Source organism: Aegilops tauschii, chromosome 6, assembly GCF_002575655.3.
Source record: "Aegilops tauschii subsp. strangulata cultivar AL8/78 chromosome 6, Aet v6.0, whole genome shotgun sequence".
Taxonomy (NCBI): Eukaryota; Viridiplantae; Streptophyta; class Magnoliopsida; order Poales; family Poaceae; genus Aegilops; species Aegilops tauschii.
In genome coordinates, this window is record NC_053040.3 from 405,300,587 (window position 1) to 405,318,754 (window position 18,168).

Genomic DNA, 18,168 nt, shown 5'->3' on the forward strand with positions numbered 1-18,168 from the left:
ATATAATTAGCAAGCCAACAAGCATAGAAAGCAAAGTAAAGTGCGCAAAGGATTAACCACAAGTGAGTCAGGGATGTGGATACTATCCTGAAGTTCAAACTTTCTTGGGGAAGTGCTAATCTTTGTTGGAGCGGTTCTAGTGCCAAGGCTCCGGAATGCCACCAACTGGCTCATCGTGTTCTCCTCAAGTCACCCCAATTAATGAGCCTTAGATCACTCAGGGTTGGTCTTGAAGGCTGATGGCCTACGAGACACACAGGGTAACATTGCATCTTCGTGTAAGTATCCCAATAGTTATCATTCCCAACAAAGAACCGAGGAGAGTATTGTGAGGGGCATTTCGGTCACGTACAAGTTGTACGAGTCTTGTGTGAAGTAACTATCTAAAAATCTGCAGATGGTATTACTGTCCCATGAAAGAAATATACCAGTGTGGTGAAAGAGTTGGTAGTTGCAGCGAGAATAATAAAGAACTTAAAATTAATTAACATAAAATACACGGCTGAAAGTAAACGGTTGTTATGTGCAATAGAGAGGTTAGGCATGGAGAAGCTTCGAATCATGGTGCACATCAAGTGTGCTAGTGTGATGTTTATAGTAGTTACCTTGTATTGTGATTCTAGTGCATATGTTGTTTGTTTGGTAGGGGGGTCACCCTTGAGCGGTTGAGCTCTTTCACGTCGGATTTATTCTCCCAGATAGTCCTGCTTCGACGTTGTCATTACATAGTCGTTTTCGCAATTAGTGTCATAAGACCGGATCAACGCATTAGGTTCCGTTGGTCACAGATTCACTAAAGTACTAAACAATGTGTTATTTGTGTTGGTCTTCGGGTCATGTTGCTTGGACCCTTAAATTGGACAACATGCATTACGTGCATCACAGATAAACAACTTACTGAAAAATCATAGAACTATAATCACAAATGATGTCATATAGAGTAGGCACAAATGAATCTCACAAATCCCCCATGTCTCCCACACCTTAGGGAGAATTACTCTCACATGAGAGAGGAATAACCAAACATCTCCGAGATCAAACTATCTCAATAATATCACAAAGATCCATAATAAGATGAGTGATTAAAGAAGTCTCGATTTCAAGATGAGTATGAATAGAGTTACAAACCCTAATCTTACAACTTAGAATTCCTCTCTCTCTCTCTCTATGGTGGTGTTGCGATGAACAGAAATGAAGATGGGTGGAAGAGAAGGAATGGATCTTCGGCGGTTCTTCTCCGGATCTCTTCTCTCTCTGTTCTGGTTGGTGTCGCGACATCTCTCTGTCTTTGATGGCCTATATGTCTTCACAAAAGTTGCTTGGCTTGATGAAATGGTCTTGGCACCACATGGTACGACATGTCCACAACGCTCATACCATGCATTGTCTTGCACTTTTAACACTTTGTTGCATTTTCGCCCAAAAGATAAATTGCTCCAAATGGCTTTATTTGACGGGATATTGATTGGCTTCCTTCCTAATATATCTATTTATGCACATTAAGAATAAAAACAATTTTTCTTCTTTCTTGAAGGATTGGCGTTAGAAAGACACGAGAAATATCAAAAACCTTGTGAAAACCACATCAAACCCCTCTTATAGAAGTGAAAAAAATATCAAGCTATCAAACACGAACACCACACCTTTGTTACATCTCCGTAGCACACCACAAGCAAAAAAAACTTCTGGAGGAACCCTAATTTCTGTTAATGAAATGAGTAGAGTGCCTGATTTTTCTGTTAAAAAAGAAAAGAAACAATTGACCGGTACGCTTGCATTAAAGCGCAAGAGACACTGCACGGCACGGCCGCACGGGTGTCGACTGCCGAGACATCATCTCTACTCCTAATGTCTGAGTTGGTTGAATAGTACGGTTTATTTTCGTCCCACCACTTTCAACCGTTTTATTTTGTTGGTTTTTTTTCGTCCCTCCCCCCACCTCACCGGTTTAGTTTTGCGTCACCCCCTCACACAACGAAAAAAAATTGAACGGATCAGAACTTTCCATGTTTCGCGTCACCGGTTTAGTAATGCCTTCATGTGAAAGAATCAATCACGATCAATCTTTAAAGATCAAATCTAAATTAATTAGACTTACCTTAAATCGCTCAATCACATTAATTAGACTTACCTTAAATCGCTCAATCACATTAATTAGAAAATAAATGATCGATTTTAAGAAAATTAATGTGTCGCCGCTCTCTGGATCAAACTCCTTCTCCTCGCTCCGTCCCACGTATCTCTATTCACACAGGAAAACATGAAACTTTTTATCACCTTCCTTTCCTATTTGTTCTCTACCAAATCAATGATAGAGCCTTCCCTAGAGAAAACAAATGCCCCACCCCTTTTCTAACTCCCGAGCGAGGGTATCCTGCTCGCGCGCACGCCGCTGCTGCCATCCTTCCGCTAGCCGAGACCTCCCTCCCCTATGGAGACCAACGTGCAGTTGTGCGTTGGGACCAGCACTATCGTCGCCAAGCCGGAGATCAAGAAGCTCCAGTCCAGCATCCAGGTGAGGGCGGGCCCCAAGATTGCAGGGTGCCGCGTGATCAAGGTGGAGGCGCACCAGATCCCCGAGCACCCGCGCCCGTGTCGCGTGGCCCTGGTCGGCGACGCGGCGGGGTACGTGACCCGGTGCTCCGGCGAGGGCATCTACTTCACGGCCAAGTCTGGGCAGCTTTGTGTGTAGGCGATGGGCGATGGCCAAGGAACTGCGGCTGAAGAGCGCGGTGACGGAGGCCAGGATCAGGCGCGGGTACCTGCGGCGGTGGGACGATGAGTTCGTGCTAACGTTCAGAATCTTGGACGCGAAGCGCTGGTGGTCGGATGGGGCGGACGTTCGACTGCCACCTGCACAAGCGGATGGCACCCGGTGAGCCGTGGGCCGACCTCCAGCTGGTGTGGCGCACCACAGGCAGCATGGTTCGATACAACATCCTCGGCAAGGAGGTCCAGCGGCTCCAACAGCTCGAGTTGCCGCGGGCTTAGAAAAATCCCTTCCATTCTCTTTCTGCAGGCAATGGGTGCCGCCGACACGGTACTGAATAATTAATGAGGTGAACCACCAGTCCACCATTGAGCACCATTTGATCTGCGGCTGCTACTTTGCAATCTTTGCAACCAGTCTTCCCTGCAAAATGACCGACTTGCCACACAAGTTGTGCTCGTGCTGACACGGCACTGCCGCTGGTTAATTCCTTGTGTTGGAGAGGCCTAGAAGTTGGGCATCTACAAATGCTTGTTAGTCTGAACTCTGAAGGTAATGGTCTGATGTTTTCTAAAATACTATTGACTGATCACAACATATTCAATCATTGGAAACCTGCACTTCTCTTGTTTTCTTGAACTGGCGTTAACCATCATTCTTTGACGTGATTACTGTGTTTTTCTTGTTTCAGAAAATAATATTATTTGAGAAAATCTTGCTATCTAAATGCCACTTAGGGGCACCTGAAATTATACTAACTTGCTGGAGCCTACAACTAAACTATTAAGGTCCATATGTACGTGTAGACAGATCACGTTCTTCACATCCTTTGATGTCAAATTGTAAGGGTATTTAAATCCCTAGGAACACTTATTCCTCTGCTATGTATTTCTTAGCTTGGTACATCTCTTGGTTGTTAAGAAATAGGTACAACATGCAACTAAATAGTTATTCATTTATTTTGATAGTATTTATTTGTGCATCTCTTGGATAGTGTTGTGATTTCCTAGAGCAGAAGATTGTGAATTACATTCTCCTGCTGGGTATACATTTTAGGCATAATAGAGAAAAGGTTCTCACTGAAAAACTCAAAACACATTTTGCAAACTTATCAATAATTAATCAGTTGGTTATTTCTACCTTACAATGTTCACCGTTTGATTGAAGGTTGTTCTGACGAATGATATGAACACTTCTTTCAAGAGGATACACTGATAAGCAATGAAACCTGATTTTTCGTATTTATGGAGGATCCTTCCCGATGAGCTGATATGATTAGTGGATATCTGAAATTAATGGATCATATATCAGTCGTCATATCTGAATGTGCATGCACGTGCACTGTCAACAGCGAGGCCACAGACGATGCAGTGGCCTGGAGGCGACCCTTGTCTGAATTGTTGTGGTTATGCTGCACTTCACAGTGTTTCTTCTACCACAGTAACATGAATGTATGATCAATGTATCCATGAGGAATTGCAGGTTTTCGTCGCCACAAAGGCGCACACATATTGTTAAGGCATTGATGGTTTTGTAGCTTCAGGTATAAGACGACTAAGACAATCCTCAACTTTTATCTTAATTGTAGTTGATCGGTACCAATATTTGTTTGGACAGATGGTGACATTTTTCTACCTTTTACACTACATTCATACTCACGTAGATGGACATAAAGAAAATGTGCCTTTTAGTGGAGTGAATTTTGCCAGATATGTGTTCTTGTTGTATGGTAAACTAAACTTTTATTGTAACTTCTACCCATCCTTGACAATTGCAGAATATTTACTCGAAAAAACCTTGATATGTTTCACATTAGCGCAAAGTTATTGTTGGCAGCACAGTAAACCTACATCCGATTAATGACATCCCTTATTTGGTTATTGTTGTTGGACAATTTTTTTTATTTTGTTAGGATGCTCATGCTTACAGTTAGGTGGCGGCAAAGATTTTTTAGTTCAAATTATAAGCTATCACATTATGTCCCTGTTATAACTACTAATCGATGTGCTGAATGGAGTCATCTTTTTACCATTCACATATTATACTCTGTCGTACGTATGCCTCACTCCGATTGTGAATTTTTACCACGCCTCACATAGTTTATAATCTTAACTTCATTTCATTAACGATTTTCTAAAGTTCTCATCATTGTTAGGATATTCATTTTGTGTGCCTCATTTAGCAGGCAGAGTGCATATTGCTCTCCATGTTCAGTACTCTGACCGGAACAACGATGTGGTTTCAGGCCCACACATGCAATTTCCCAATAGAGGTTTGATTTGTTTTTTCTTTATTTCTGTTTCATAACTCAGTTTTGGTATGCTCTCTGAACCTGACAATAGTTTTCTTATGGAGATGGTACTTGAGAATAGATTAGTACAGTGAAGCCTTGGCTGCAGGCCGAGGTGTTCTGGCAGTGCAACTACGTGTTGCCCGTCGGCTCCGGCGGCGGCAGGTCATGTTTGGCATCACTAGGACCTTCGTTAGCCAATCCCCGTGGGCAGTCCGTGGTAAGATGCGGCGAGGGTGCATGTTGCGGAGCAGATGAGTAATTTGATTTTCAGTTCAAAGTCAATAAGAAGAGGTATGAGAATAACTTGCTGTACAACTTCGATCATTAGAGAGAAAAAAGTTAATTTACGATTGGTTGCAGATTGTACTTATGATGATGTGTGCTACTTCATTTGTATTAAATGTACCTCCCATCCCATTTTTTAGACATGGAGCTGTTTGTAGTTTATTTTTTCGAAGGAGGGTTAACCTACTTGCAAGGAAAATTTGCTTGTTATGTTTTCGAGTCAAACGATAGAACAATTATTGCTAACTTTTTTTTACACATTTTGTGTAGCTAAGTTGTTGATCGAGGGATGTTGATGGTCATGCTGGAACATGTTTAATTTTTAGGAATGCATCCATGGTCAAGTTTCCATAGACTTGCTAAAGTTAAAGGAAGATTTCCAAACGATGGTGAACTTCAAATAATGTTGTTTTTTCGCCTTTGAACTTATCAAGTTTCGGTGTATGTTTTTCTGCTATTTTGCTTGACCTTAACATAAAATATCTTTCAATAGGGCAAAGGTGACTCCTAATCTCTACTCCTAATGGAGCAGTTGGTAGTCTCCATTCCAGGTTTATTTTCGTCCCACCTCACCCGGTTTTTTTGGTACCTATTTTGGTACCTCCTCCCACCTCCTGCCGCCTAACGCTGACCAGTCAAAAACTGAAAAAAAAAAACACGTACCAAATCCTCCGCCAGCCCCATTGCTCTTCAGGTCGCGCCCGAGACATGCGACGAAATAAAACCTACGACGGTTAACCAGCGAAAAAAAACCTAGGACGATTGAGCAGCGATAAAAACCCCGCCTCGTCACATGCCCTCGAGCGAGGACGACTCGCACGCCAGTCTCCCTGCACTGGATCGTCGCCGCCGCCACCCTTCATCCGTTCGCCGCCGCCCCAGTCGCACAACGAACCCGCCGAGCCGTTCCCCATCTGGACATGCACGCCGATGCATTGATCCGCCGCCGCCGAAAACTTCCGCGATCCGGCGCAGATCGACATTCAGTTTACCGGCGCAGATCCATCAGGTATGACGTCCAGTTTACCTATACCCATCAAATCTCATACAACCATCACATCTCGCCGATGCATCTCATACAAACATCATATAGGTATCACGCGCACGCTGATGCATTGATCCACCGCCGCCAAACACGTCCAGGATCCGGCGCTGATCGTTTTCGAGGAGACGCCGACGAAATATATGTATCTCATACAGCCATCACATCTCATACACCCATCGCATCTCATACTCCCATCACATCTAATACACACATATCATTGCAAGTTGGTAGTGCTTTCAAAATGGCCATCTCACATACGTCATGAGTGAGACTTCAGTATCCTGTTCCAGTGAAAAATTAGATGTAGCATTCTGTAGGCACACTTAGTCATTTTCTAATTGAATCTGGCATGAGATAGTAGACTTTTCCAGTTGAAGCAAAATCTATCTACAAGTTCGATTTTATATTTTAATGCAGAAAGATGGGTACCTATATCCTTGGGGTGTGAGTCAGGTCATGTTAAATGGTAACATTGGCAGATGCATGTAGAATCAGCTGGAGCTGGAGCTGGCCAGTTTGGTAGAGAGGGTAAGGGACCGTACCATGAAACCAGAGGGAGGCCGAGGTCTGGCGTCTTGGCGGGGGTGTTGTATTTTGCACTTGTCTCCTCAACCGGCGTCCTGGGAGGCGCGAACAGCAGAGCTAGAAAAGTCAAGATCATGGAGGTACACCGAACAACAATATGATCATACAATTTGAAATTTTTAAAGCCTTCTTTCAAATTCTACATACTAAAGGCAACACATAAAGTAACTAAACTGTCCTTATTACTTAGCAAAGTGGGCCAGTTCGCTTCTATGATTAGACAACACAACCAGGATACCAGTATAGATCATTAATGACTTTTCTTTGTTCATTGATAAAATGTGGTAACACTACAAGTCAAATGCAAGAAAGATGTCTTGTATCAATGGCATTTAGTGAGAATCACTGGATACCAGTAAAGATCATTATTGCCTTTTCTTTGTTAAGTTTGTGGACATCAAAAATTGTAGCCAAACAAAACTGTGATAATAAAATTGTAGTAAAGTCACGATAATGTAGAATCACTGAACAGCCGTATGTATTCAGTCAAAACTGTGATACTAAAACTGTTGTAAATTGAATCTTTTTGTAATCTTAAGCTTGGTGCTATTTTTCAAAGCCTGCTTTCAAATTCTGCATACTAAAGACAATTCATACATGAACTTGGCTCCTACGATAAGACAACACATCCGACTACCAACTTGCAATGTGATAGCATTCTGTAGGCACACTTAGTCATTTCACTTAGTCATTTACTAATTGAACCTGGCATGAGATAGTAGACTTTTCCAGTTGAAGCAAAATCTATCTACATGTTCGATTTTATATTTTAATGCAGAAAGATGGGTACCTATATCCTTGGGGTGTGAGTCAGGTCATGTTAAATGGTAACATTTAATAATGTATATAAGCCACGACAGATGCATGTAGAATCAGCTGGAGCTGGCCAGTTTGGTAGAGAGGGTAAGGGACCGTACCATGAAAACCAGAGGGAGGCCGAGGTCTGGCGTCTTGGCGGGGGTGTTGTATTTTGCACTTGTCTCCTCAGCCGGCGTCCTGGGAGGCGCGAACAGCAGAGCTAGAAAAGTCAATATCATGGAGATACACCGAACAGCAATATGATCATACAATTTGAAAATTTTAAAGCCTTCTTTCAAATTCTGCATACTAAAGGCAACACATAAAGTAACTAAACTGTCCTTATTACTTAGCAAAGTGGGCCAGTTCGCTTCTATGATTAGACAACACAACCAGGATACCAGTATAGATCATTAATGACTTTTCTTTGTTCATTGATAAAATGTGGTAACACTACAAGTCAAATGCAAGAAAGATGTCTTGTATCAATGGCATTTAGTGAGAATCACTTGATACCAGTAAAGATCATTATTGCCTTTTCTGTGTTAAGTTTGTGGACATCAAAAATTGTAGCCAAACAAAACTGTGATAATAAAATTGTAGTAAAGTCACGATCATGTAGAATCACCGAACATCCGTATGTATTCAGACAAAACTGTGATAATAAAATTGTTGTAAATTGAATCTTTTTGTAATCTCAAGCTTGGTGCTATTTTTCAAAGCCTGCTTTCAAATTCTGCATACTAAAGACAACACATAAATGAACTTGGCTCCTACGATAAGACAACACATCCAGGATACCAGTAAAGATTATTAGTGCCTTTTCTTTGTTCATTGATAAAATGTGGTAACACTACAAGTCAACTGCCAGAAATATGTCTTGTAACAATGGCACCAAATTATCATATTGATCATGTACATCAAAAAATAAATGGATATCAATCAGCTTAGCCAAGAACACTTGTCTTCTTTGTGTCGTGAATAATCATTGCAAGACTGTCAGATTGAAGATCCACAGCAAACCCTTTCTGGTGCTGCTGAGTATTTGCATTTAGTGAGCATTACTGGTTTGCTTCGAGTGTCCCTTAGATGTCCAGCATGAGTAGATAAAGACATGCTAAGACAGACTCACTCATTAAAATTAGTACAGAAAACAAATTGTAGTTCATCATCAGTTTTAGTTGTCTTGGCTAAACATCAGTTAATTCAAATATTCTTCCCATCAAGCAATGATCGTTCATTAAATGGATCTTTTTGGTACCTTAGGTGAGTATGGGGAATTCAAAAAGTACGGCAGGTGAACATCAAACAGATGAGGACGTAACTACAGGTATGATGCAGTCCAACGTAAATTCGATCACATGCGATGCGTGATTTTCTGACAGCCGAATGTGTTGCAGTCTTAAGAAAGGGGTAATTGATGATGAGTACAACCCAAACACCATGCCCGTATCTGAACATTTTGACGATATTTACGCGACGGAACCAGGTATAATTCAGTGTGCAGATTACTTATATGTGTTGCCTAACACAAAATTCTTACATGCACAAACTGTCGGCATTTTGTGTTGCAGTCCTTACGAGCGTTGAAAATGTTGAAGAATACAATGCAGGCATCATACCCGTAGCTGATAATGTTGACGATACTTCCACAACAGAACTAGGTATGAGACTGTGTGAGTACTTCTTGGAATGTTGCCTACATCCTATGCCTCCTTTGATTCATTTGTCTTGTATTCATCAACATTACAACTCTACAGATGGTTCTAAATTGCTACGTATTGATGATGCTCATGATTCTTCGTTGTCCGCTCTGAGTAATATAACACTGAATTTTGGCACACCTGTAGCGCAACATGGAAATGGTACTGACTCAGACTATTTCATGTGACATGAGTAATAATATTTATGGGTGTAATCCTTCATGTACAACTTAACGCAATTTGAGTTGATTTCTAATTTGTAGGGCAAGAACCTTTGAAATTCAGGATGCTTGAGTCTTTTGAAAACAATAAGGATAATACGACTAACCTACAGGATGAAAATGAAGGTAGTCTCCAAGCATGCCTACCCATTTTCCGAACCGCCGTTTTTGGTATAGCATCGGTGAGGTTTACTCAGATTGACGAGATGACCTGTATGGGATTATTGTTTTATCCTTTTATTCACACTGCAGAGGACACAACTTGCGAGCAGAAGGCAACGGGATCTGTATTTTTTGAACGGAAGAAATCCGCTGATCAAGCTAGGGAACAGTTCAATGCACAGAAGCGCGCAGCTTATCGGAAGAAAAAATATGAGGATATGGTCAGGTTACAAAAGGAGAATCAGCCTTCCCTTCCAAAGACTGGTAAGTAGTTTGGCGTGATTTTTCTGACTACTCTTAGGATTACATAGATTATTATTTGAAAGGGCACGGTATGCGAAGAATTCGTTATAGTAATGTAACTATATATTGCTCCTTAAACTCTCATATATGTGGTACGTATGATAGACCATAGGGATCTTATCAACGCGTGGAGGCGGGCATCTTATCGCACAAACAAGTCAGATTGTTTAAAAAACATCAAGAAGATGGGCATAATGTTCATCGCCGTTCTCTATGTGATATCACCAACGTGAAACAACCTTCATATGTGATTCCAGGTATATTGTTGGTACTTTCGCAATGTTGTGCGTTATATGTGCGTATTACATAAGTGTACTAGATCAGCTTCTATTTATCTTATTTTTACTCTCCGCATTTATGCCGGAATACAATAGGAGATGAACTGATGGGACAATGCAACAAAAACGGGTCGGATCATATGCTTGGGCAGCTAAACAAGCACACACGAGATGATCTATGTCCCCTTCGTATTTCAAGTAAGTCTATTTTATCTTACATCCGTACATTCATATGTTTGTACGGCTCCAGCTAAACATTCCCATACAAGACGATATTCGTCCCGTAATTGATTCAATAACATCTGGTTCTGTCATTTAAGTTTATACTAACCAATCATTCCCATCGGATAACCCAGGTAGCTCGGACTAAACATCAATCTCGCATAATGATGCGGGATATCCTTGTAGTGGTACGGACACTTCTGGTATGATTTCTGCGAATGATATACAAGGTAATATGATTGGACCTAATCCAATTTCATTTCATATCAAATTATGTTGTTTCCTTTGGTTTTTGACAGAATGGCATGAATGTCACCGGTAAATGACTTGAACGCCAACAAAGAAAATACGCAAAAAACAGAAGAAGAATGCAAAAGAGACTGTAGAAACGCCCTAAGGAGAACTACAGATCGGCGGAAAAAAGATCTACGACTCCAGGATGAAAATGCACAGACCCTTAATTTATCAGGTAAGCTTTAAAAGTTTTATTAATTATAGTCAGTACCGCGGTTAATGTCAAAACCTTTGAGATTGCAATATGTATTGATTACTTTGCTTAAGTAGACAACCCAACAAGCTTATTTTGGTATACATCATTCTCGCATGATGAGTCAACATTTCCTGCAACAGCTACTGTCACATCTGGACTCATTAATGACAATGATCTACAAGGTAAACAAATTGTGGGTACTAAAGTGTCAGTTGCTGAGTTGGTTATGTTTTGTTATCTAAAAATTGTGAGTGTCCTGATTGACTTCAGATTTAATCTTGAATGACACCCAAGAAACAAATCCAAAAACGGAGGAAGAACTCAAGAGAGACCGTAGAAACGCCATGCGGAGAGCTACATATCGAATGAAAAAAGATAGGCAACTCCAGGATGAAAATGCACATGCCATTAATTTATCAGGTGAGTTCTAAAAGTTATATTAATTATAATCAGTACCACTACTCTTGTCTTAACCAGTGACTTGGCGATATGTATTGACAACCTCTGTTAACAGACAACCCATCTATCTCCAACTATACATCATTCTCGCATGATGAGTCAACATTTCCTGCTACAACTACGGTCACATCTGGTCCCATTAATGACAATGACCTAGAAGGTAATCATATTGTTGGGACTCCATGATCAATTAAGGGCCTGTGGATACATTATATTTTAAATTTTGTGAATGTTCTGAATGACACCAGACGTCATCTTGAATGACGCCCAAGAAACAAATCCAAAAACGGATGAAGAAATCAAGAGAGATCATAGAAACGCCATGCGGAGAGCTTCTTATCGGAGGAACAAGGATAAGCTTCTCGAAGAGGGAAACAAACGTCCACTTTCATCATCAGGTAAAATATTACCTTGAGTTTCACCATGTCTGTTACATTTTTGTTGTTGCTCATAGCAAAATACTTTTTAGCGACCATCATGCTCGAAGCGTACAGTTTAACGGTTCATCTTAATGCACATTGTTTGTATTTACGTTAAATTAGAATATGTATGATGACACTGCCTCCATACGTCTTAATATCAAATAGTGTTAATTATTTTTGCAAGACATTGTTCAACCAGCCCCCCCCCTAATAGCTCGAGCTATACAGAAATATTGCAGGAGGAAGCAACATTTACCCCTTCAACATTAGACATGTCTGGCGTCAATCATGATAATGATCTTGCTAGGAGGAAACGTGATAATGAGCGGAAATGTAATTTAACAAACGAGCAAAGGGAGCAGATAAACGAACGTAGCCGAGCTTCTTATCAGAAGAAAAAGGAGGAAGTAACGGTTGATGTGAGACAAAAACAGAATGAAAAAGTACGAGAGAAGCGGATGGAACGCCGGAAAAGCATGTCAGTAATTGAAAGGGGGGAGTCAAGTGCTCAAAGGAAGGCCAATTATGCCAGAAGGAAAAACACCCCGTGCAACGAATCCATCGCTATCCCCCGTCCAGACCTGGGAAACTCAACCTCTCAATGTCCGGCATTCACCTGCCGCACATCACCCGTCTCTCGGGCCAGAGGAGATGATTCATCTGATGGCGACCCTCCGACGAACATGCCGAATTACACTGTCCGTACCGATGGTATGAATGTACTATTTTCACTTTTCTTATGCTAATTATAAGCAACCCTCTTGTAACATGATGAAGTCTACTGGCACATTCGCCATGACGACAATGCAGAAGACATCGATGTATTCCTAAGCGACATCATGGGCGATGAGCCGACAGGTCCCAATTTGATGGACGAGGAGTACTACATGTTTCGCAACCAAGGTATGGTCAACTCTGAACTAGCACGTCGTGTGGCTTTATTGTAGTTAGAATTATGTGCAGTTTTTATTTTGAACGTGATGTTTCAACAAATGCCCGTAGGATCCGATAATGACAGCATGGATGATGAGAGCGAAGCAACCATGACTGGTGGTAATCCTAGCGAGATTGATCCATTTGACTTTGTCTACTCAAACATTCCAGACAACACTCACATCCTGAAACTCGCCGCAAACTGTGAACACTGCAAGGCCAGAAAATTTGAGTCTGAGACTGACGGGTTCTGCTGTCGCAATGGCCAGATCGAACTTAAGCAACCGGAACCAGTCCCAGAGTTGATGAGGCTATGGTCCAGCATGGATGCAGATTCTAGACATTTTCGGGAGAACATACGGTTCTTCAACGGGCATTTTGCCTTCACAACCCTTGGCGACAGCCTTGATGAAAACTACACAAACATGAAGTCTGGGGTGTACACATTCCGGGCACACGGCACCATCTACCACAATGTGCATTCGTTCGGGCCTAGCTCCCGTCCTGAACATCTGCAGTTGTACTTCTATGATGACGACCCAAACCTTAATCATCGTAAGGCAGCGACCAATCAATTAGACCAGGATGTCGTGAAGATGTTAGTAGACATACTCAAAGAAAACCCATACTCCCAGCAATTTAGGAGTTTGGGTGCACACAAGGACAACCTCGATGATTATAGGATAGACCTAAACACCGATAAGAGGCTTGACCAAAGAAGATATAATAGACCGCTGTCAACTGAGGTTGCTGCAATTTGGGTTGAGGGCAGTGACCTAGCCAAAAGGTTTGACAGGAGGATAACGCTTTGTGGTAACAACAACGAAAGGCACAGTATACGTGTGACCTCCGGAGCATATGATCCGTTGTCTTATCCCCTATTCTATCCAAGGGGGGAGCTAGGTTGGCACCCAAAGCTACCTGAACGTAATGTTCCATGGGAGGTTGTACAACATCCTCAACTGGGCCATGATGATGAGGAGGATGCAGGTATGTCGTTTGTGTCCAATTTGGTTACAAATAATATATTATTTCTCAAAAGTATCCTCATTTTCGTGGTACTCAATCATGTGCAGAGGGGAATAGCAGGTTATGCGTCTCCGTTAGAGACTACTACTGTTACATGTTGCAAACACGGCCTGCGATCTTCAATCCCATACTCTGTGGAGCACGCCTGCTGCAGCAATGGGCGGTCGACATGTACATCAAGATTGAGAGTTGTCGGTTGAGGTGGTACAGGAAGAACCAGACGCAGATTCGTGTCGACTTGTATAAAGGAGTTGTTGATGCGATCACATCGGGGGAGACGAGAGCAAGCGCTGTTGGCACCCGAATAGTTCTCCCTGGAACATACCCTGGTGGCGACCGCGACATGAAGAAGAGGCATATGGATGCCATGGCAATTGTCCATACATACGGGAAGCCTGACATCTTCTTGACCATGACTTGCAACCCTAAATGGGAAGAGATAACAAATGAGTTGCTTCCTGGTCAGACGGCGCAAGACCGACCTGATATTGTGGCTCGCGTGTTCTACGGCAAACTAGAGGCTATGAAATACATGTTGTTCAAGAAGCATATCCTGGGTGTTGTGGTCGCTTACGTTTACGTAGTCGAGTTCCAAAAGAGGGGCCTCCCCCATGCACATTTTCTGTTGATCATGGATTCAACATATAAGCTTGTCGTCCCGGAGCAGTATGACCGACTAATTTCCGCAGAGCTCCCAAACAAGCAGAAGTATCCGGAATTGCATGCATTGGTGGTAAAACATATGATGCACGGACCCTGCGGTGCTCTCAACCCGAAGAATGTTTGCATGCAAGATAACGAATGCAAGTGCAGATACCCGCGCCTGTTCAATGAGAACACAGCACAAGGCAAGGACTCATACCCAGTTTATCGGCGTAGAGACGATGGAAGCTGTGCTAAGGTCCGAGGGAAAATGTTGGACAACAGATGGGTTGTGCCTTATAACCCTTACCTTCTGCGGATGTTCAATTGCCACATCAACGTTGAGGTCTGCTCTAGCATAAAGGCCGTCAAATATCTTTACAAGTACATTTACAAGGGCCATGATAAGGCTTCTTTCAGCATCGACCAGCCCGATGCCGATGGTAACATCGATGAGATCAAGAGATACGTTGACGCAAGGTGGGTCACCCCTCCGAAGGCTATGTGGAGGATATTTGGCTTCCCACTTTGCGCCAATTACCCGCCTGTCTTGCAGTTGCCTCTTCATCTCCCAAATATGCACAGGGTTGCATTCAATGCACAGGCTGACTTGAAAAATGTTGTCGCCTCCGAAAATGCTTCAAAATCCATGTTAACGGAGTATTTCAAGGCTAACCAGGAACACCCTCGGGCTAGGCATATATTGTACAAGGATTTTCCCGGAAGCTTCACGTGGCAGAAGTAAAAGAAGTTTTGGAAGCCTAGGGTCGAGCGTTTTCAAATAGGTCGCATCGTGTCTGCCAATCCTGCCGAGGGGGAGCGATACTACCTGCGTGTGTTGCTAAACCATGTTACGGGCAAAACATCCTTCGACGACTTGCTCACCGTGGACGGCGTGCTATGTGGGAGCTTTAGAGATGCTGCTGAAAGGTTGGGACTCATCAAGGCAGACAACACGCTCGACGACTGTCTTACTGAGGCTGAGCAGTGGGCGATGCCATGTTCTCTTAGGAGGCTCTTCGCAACCATCTTGGTGCACTGCGAGCCAGGCGACGTGCGCGGTTTATGGGATAGGCACCTCGAGCCTATGTCAGATGACTATCGTCGAACACGCACGTCCCCGAACGAGGTGGAGCAGATGGTGTTGCTTGACATTAGGGGTATGTTGCAGTCCATGGGTAAAGACATTGTTGATTTCGCTCTTCCAAGCATCGATGATGCATTTGACCCAACCGAGGGCGAGGCAAGAGAGGTCATCGAGGAATCAACCGTTGAGTTTGACGTGGATGACACTAAATTGGCATCTTCCCTGAACTTGGAGCAGAGGGCCGCATACGACGAGATACTAGCGGCTGTTGAACGCGGTGATGGGGGTGTATTCTTTGTTGATGGCCCTGGAGGTACAGGAAAGACCTTCCTATACAGGGCGATGCTTGCCAAGGTGAGGAGCGATGGCAAGATTGGTATCGCTACCGCGACGTCGAGTGTCGCCGCTTCTATCATGCCTGGCGGCAGGACTGCCCACTCGAGGTTCAAGATCCCATTGAGTTGCGATGATGGAGCCTCGTGCAGCTTCACCAAGCAGAGTGGGACCGCCAAGCTGCTAAGGATGGCCTCATTGATAATATGGGACGAGGCCAGCATGACGAAGCGACAAGCGGTCGAGGCATTGGACAATAGCATGCGCGACATTATGGGAATACGCGACCGACCCTTTGGAGGAAAGACTGTTGTTTTTGGTGGGGACTTTAGGCAGGTGCTTCCGGTCGTCAGAAGGGGGTCGCGGGGCCAGATAATTGATGCAACCCTCCGAAGTTCTCATCTATGGAAGGGTATGCGGCAGCTTCGGCTCATCACCAACATGAGGGCTCATAATGACACGTGGTTTGCAGATTACTTGCTAAGGGTCGGCAATGGCACTGAGGATGTCGACGATCAAGGCAACATACTACTCCCTGAAGACATCTGTCTACCGTCTACAGGCGAGGTTGATGACCTGGAGAAGCTTATTGACCACGTGTTTCCGAGTCTAGATGACAACATGTCTGATTCGAATTACATGACATCTCGCGCAATCCTTTCCACGACAAACGACAATGTCGACAAGATAAACATCCGCATGATAGAGCGTTTTCATGGAGATGAAGTAATCTACCATAGCTTTGACAGTGCGGAGGACGACCCATATGGCTACTACGCTCAGGAGTTTCTGAATGGATTGACTCCTAACGGTCTTCCTCCGCATGCACTCAAGCTAAAGCTGAACTGCCCTGTCATACTTCTAAGGAACATTGATCCAGCTAATGGACTGTGTAACGGCACTAGGCTTGTTGTTAGAGGTTTTGAGAGGAACACCATTGATGCAGAAATCGTGATTGGACAACACGCTGGTAGGAGGGTCTTCCTTCCTCGAATACCTCTCTGCCCATCTGAAAACGACATGTTTCCGTTCAAGTTTAAAAGGAAGCAATTTCCTATAAGGCTTAGCTTTGCTATGACCATTAACAAGGCTCAAGGGCAGACCATCCCGATTGTTGGTGTCTACCTACCCAATCCCGTGTTCTCTCATGGTCAGCTCTATGTTGCTCTGTCTCGAGCCACCGCGAAAAGAAATATAAAGATACTCATTCAGAAGGAGAAGCCGAAGGAGAAGGCCAACAAGCAAAAGGACAATCCAAAGAAGCGAAAAAGACCGACCGTGTCCTTACTGACGTCGATGAAGAACATCGTCTACAAGGAAGTCCTTACAGGCTGAATTCCGGTCTTAATAGACCGGCAGGTTTTGTAATGACAGAGCATTTACTCTTGCGATGGTCAAGATTTGCTGTAATTCATTTTTTTACATATATCTTTTTATTTGGTATTTTGATAGTTGGAGGTATACTCCATTTAGTTGAGCTACTAACTGCATTTCAATAATCATCCGTCACATTGGCACCATCATCGTTGTTATAGGTTTTCTACTATCGCAATGTTTTTGGGAATGTACATGTCACACAGCGTAGTATTTCATGTGTAATATGTGATTCAGATATAATGATTGGCCTGATAAATATCTGGAACATGCAATTAAACTCTTGTATTACGGCAAGTGATCATATCCGTTGTTATTATTTTGGTATTTTGATAGTATGCTTGAATGTAAAATTATTGGCATCCTTATTATCCCTGTATTATTCTGATAGGTCGGAACTATCAGATTATTATTGGTCTGAATTATAAGACCAACACACGCAGAAGGGGAGCTATGATGATTAAGCTACTATAGTGCTCCATAGTACATGTGAGTGCCCGTGCGTCAAATAATCTCGCTGCCAACTAAATCTCATCTGGTGCCCACACATGATCATGCATACAACTGGAAGATACAAATACAGACTTTTGTAGCTATCTTCAAGTATTTTCAGATTCATGGTGGTTTGTTATGCAGGTGATGCCCTGCCTGAGCACCTTAGGCTTTACCAGCAAGACCAGGCTACGGGCAGGTCATATAATTTCAGACATTCAACATTCTCAATGTATGCTATGCAAATGGTGATGTTGTGTGATGCACGGATGCTGGGGCGTGTTAGCAGGTCGGCGGGGCAA

General features: G+C 43.0%; 1 protein-coding gene and 1 long non-coding RNA gene across 2 annotated transcripts; one reads left to right on the forward strand and one right to left on the reverse strand.

The window, feature by feature from the left end:
• Positions 1-6,388: 6,388 nt before the first annotated feature.
• LOC123494274 (uncharacterized) lies at positions 6,389-8,990 on the reverse strand. The gene is made up of 3 exons (XR_006664847.2): positions 7,836-8,990; positions 6,876-6,953; positions 6,389-6,614 (listed from the first exon to the last, which is right to left on the reverse strand). It is a non-coding gene; the product is annotated as an uncharacterized lncRNA (long non-coding RNA).
• Positions 8,991-9,105: 115 nt separating this feature from the next.
• On the forward strand, positions 9,106-17,335 carry LOC123494530 (uncharacterized). Its single transcript, XM_073502096.1, has 14 exons — positions 9,106-9,205; positions 9,291-9,380; positions 9,477-9,581; positions 9,683-9,766; positions 9,893-10,066; positions 11,236-11,277; positions 11,366-11,515; positions 11,610-11,714; positions 12,754-12,879; positions 12,979-13,696; positions 13,802-13,899; positions 13,986-15,060; positions 15,166-15,231; positions 15,346-17,335. The coding sequence occupies exons 1-14, from the start codon at positions 9,106-9,108 to the stop codon at positions 17,333-17,335; spliced, it is 4,923 nt and encodes a 1,640-aa protein (XP_073358197.1).
• Positions 17,336-18,168: the final 833 nt, after the last annotated feature.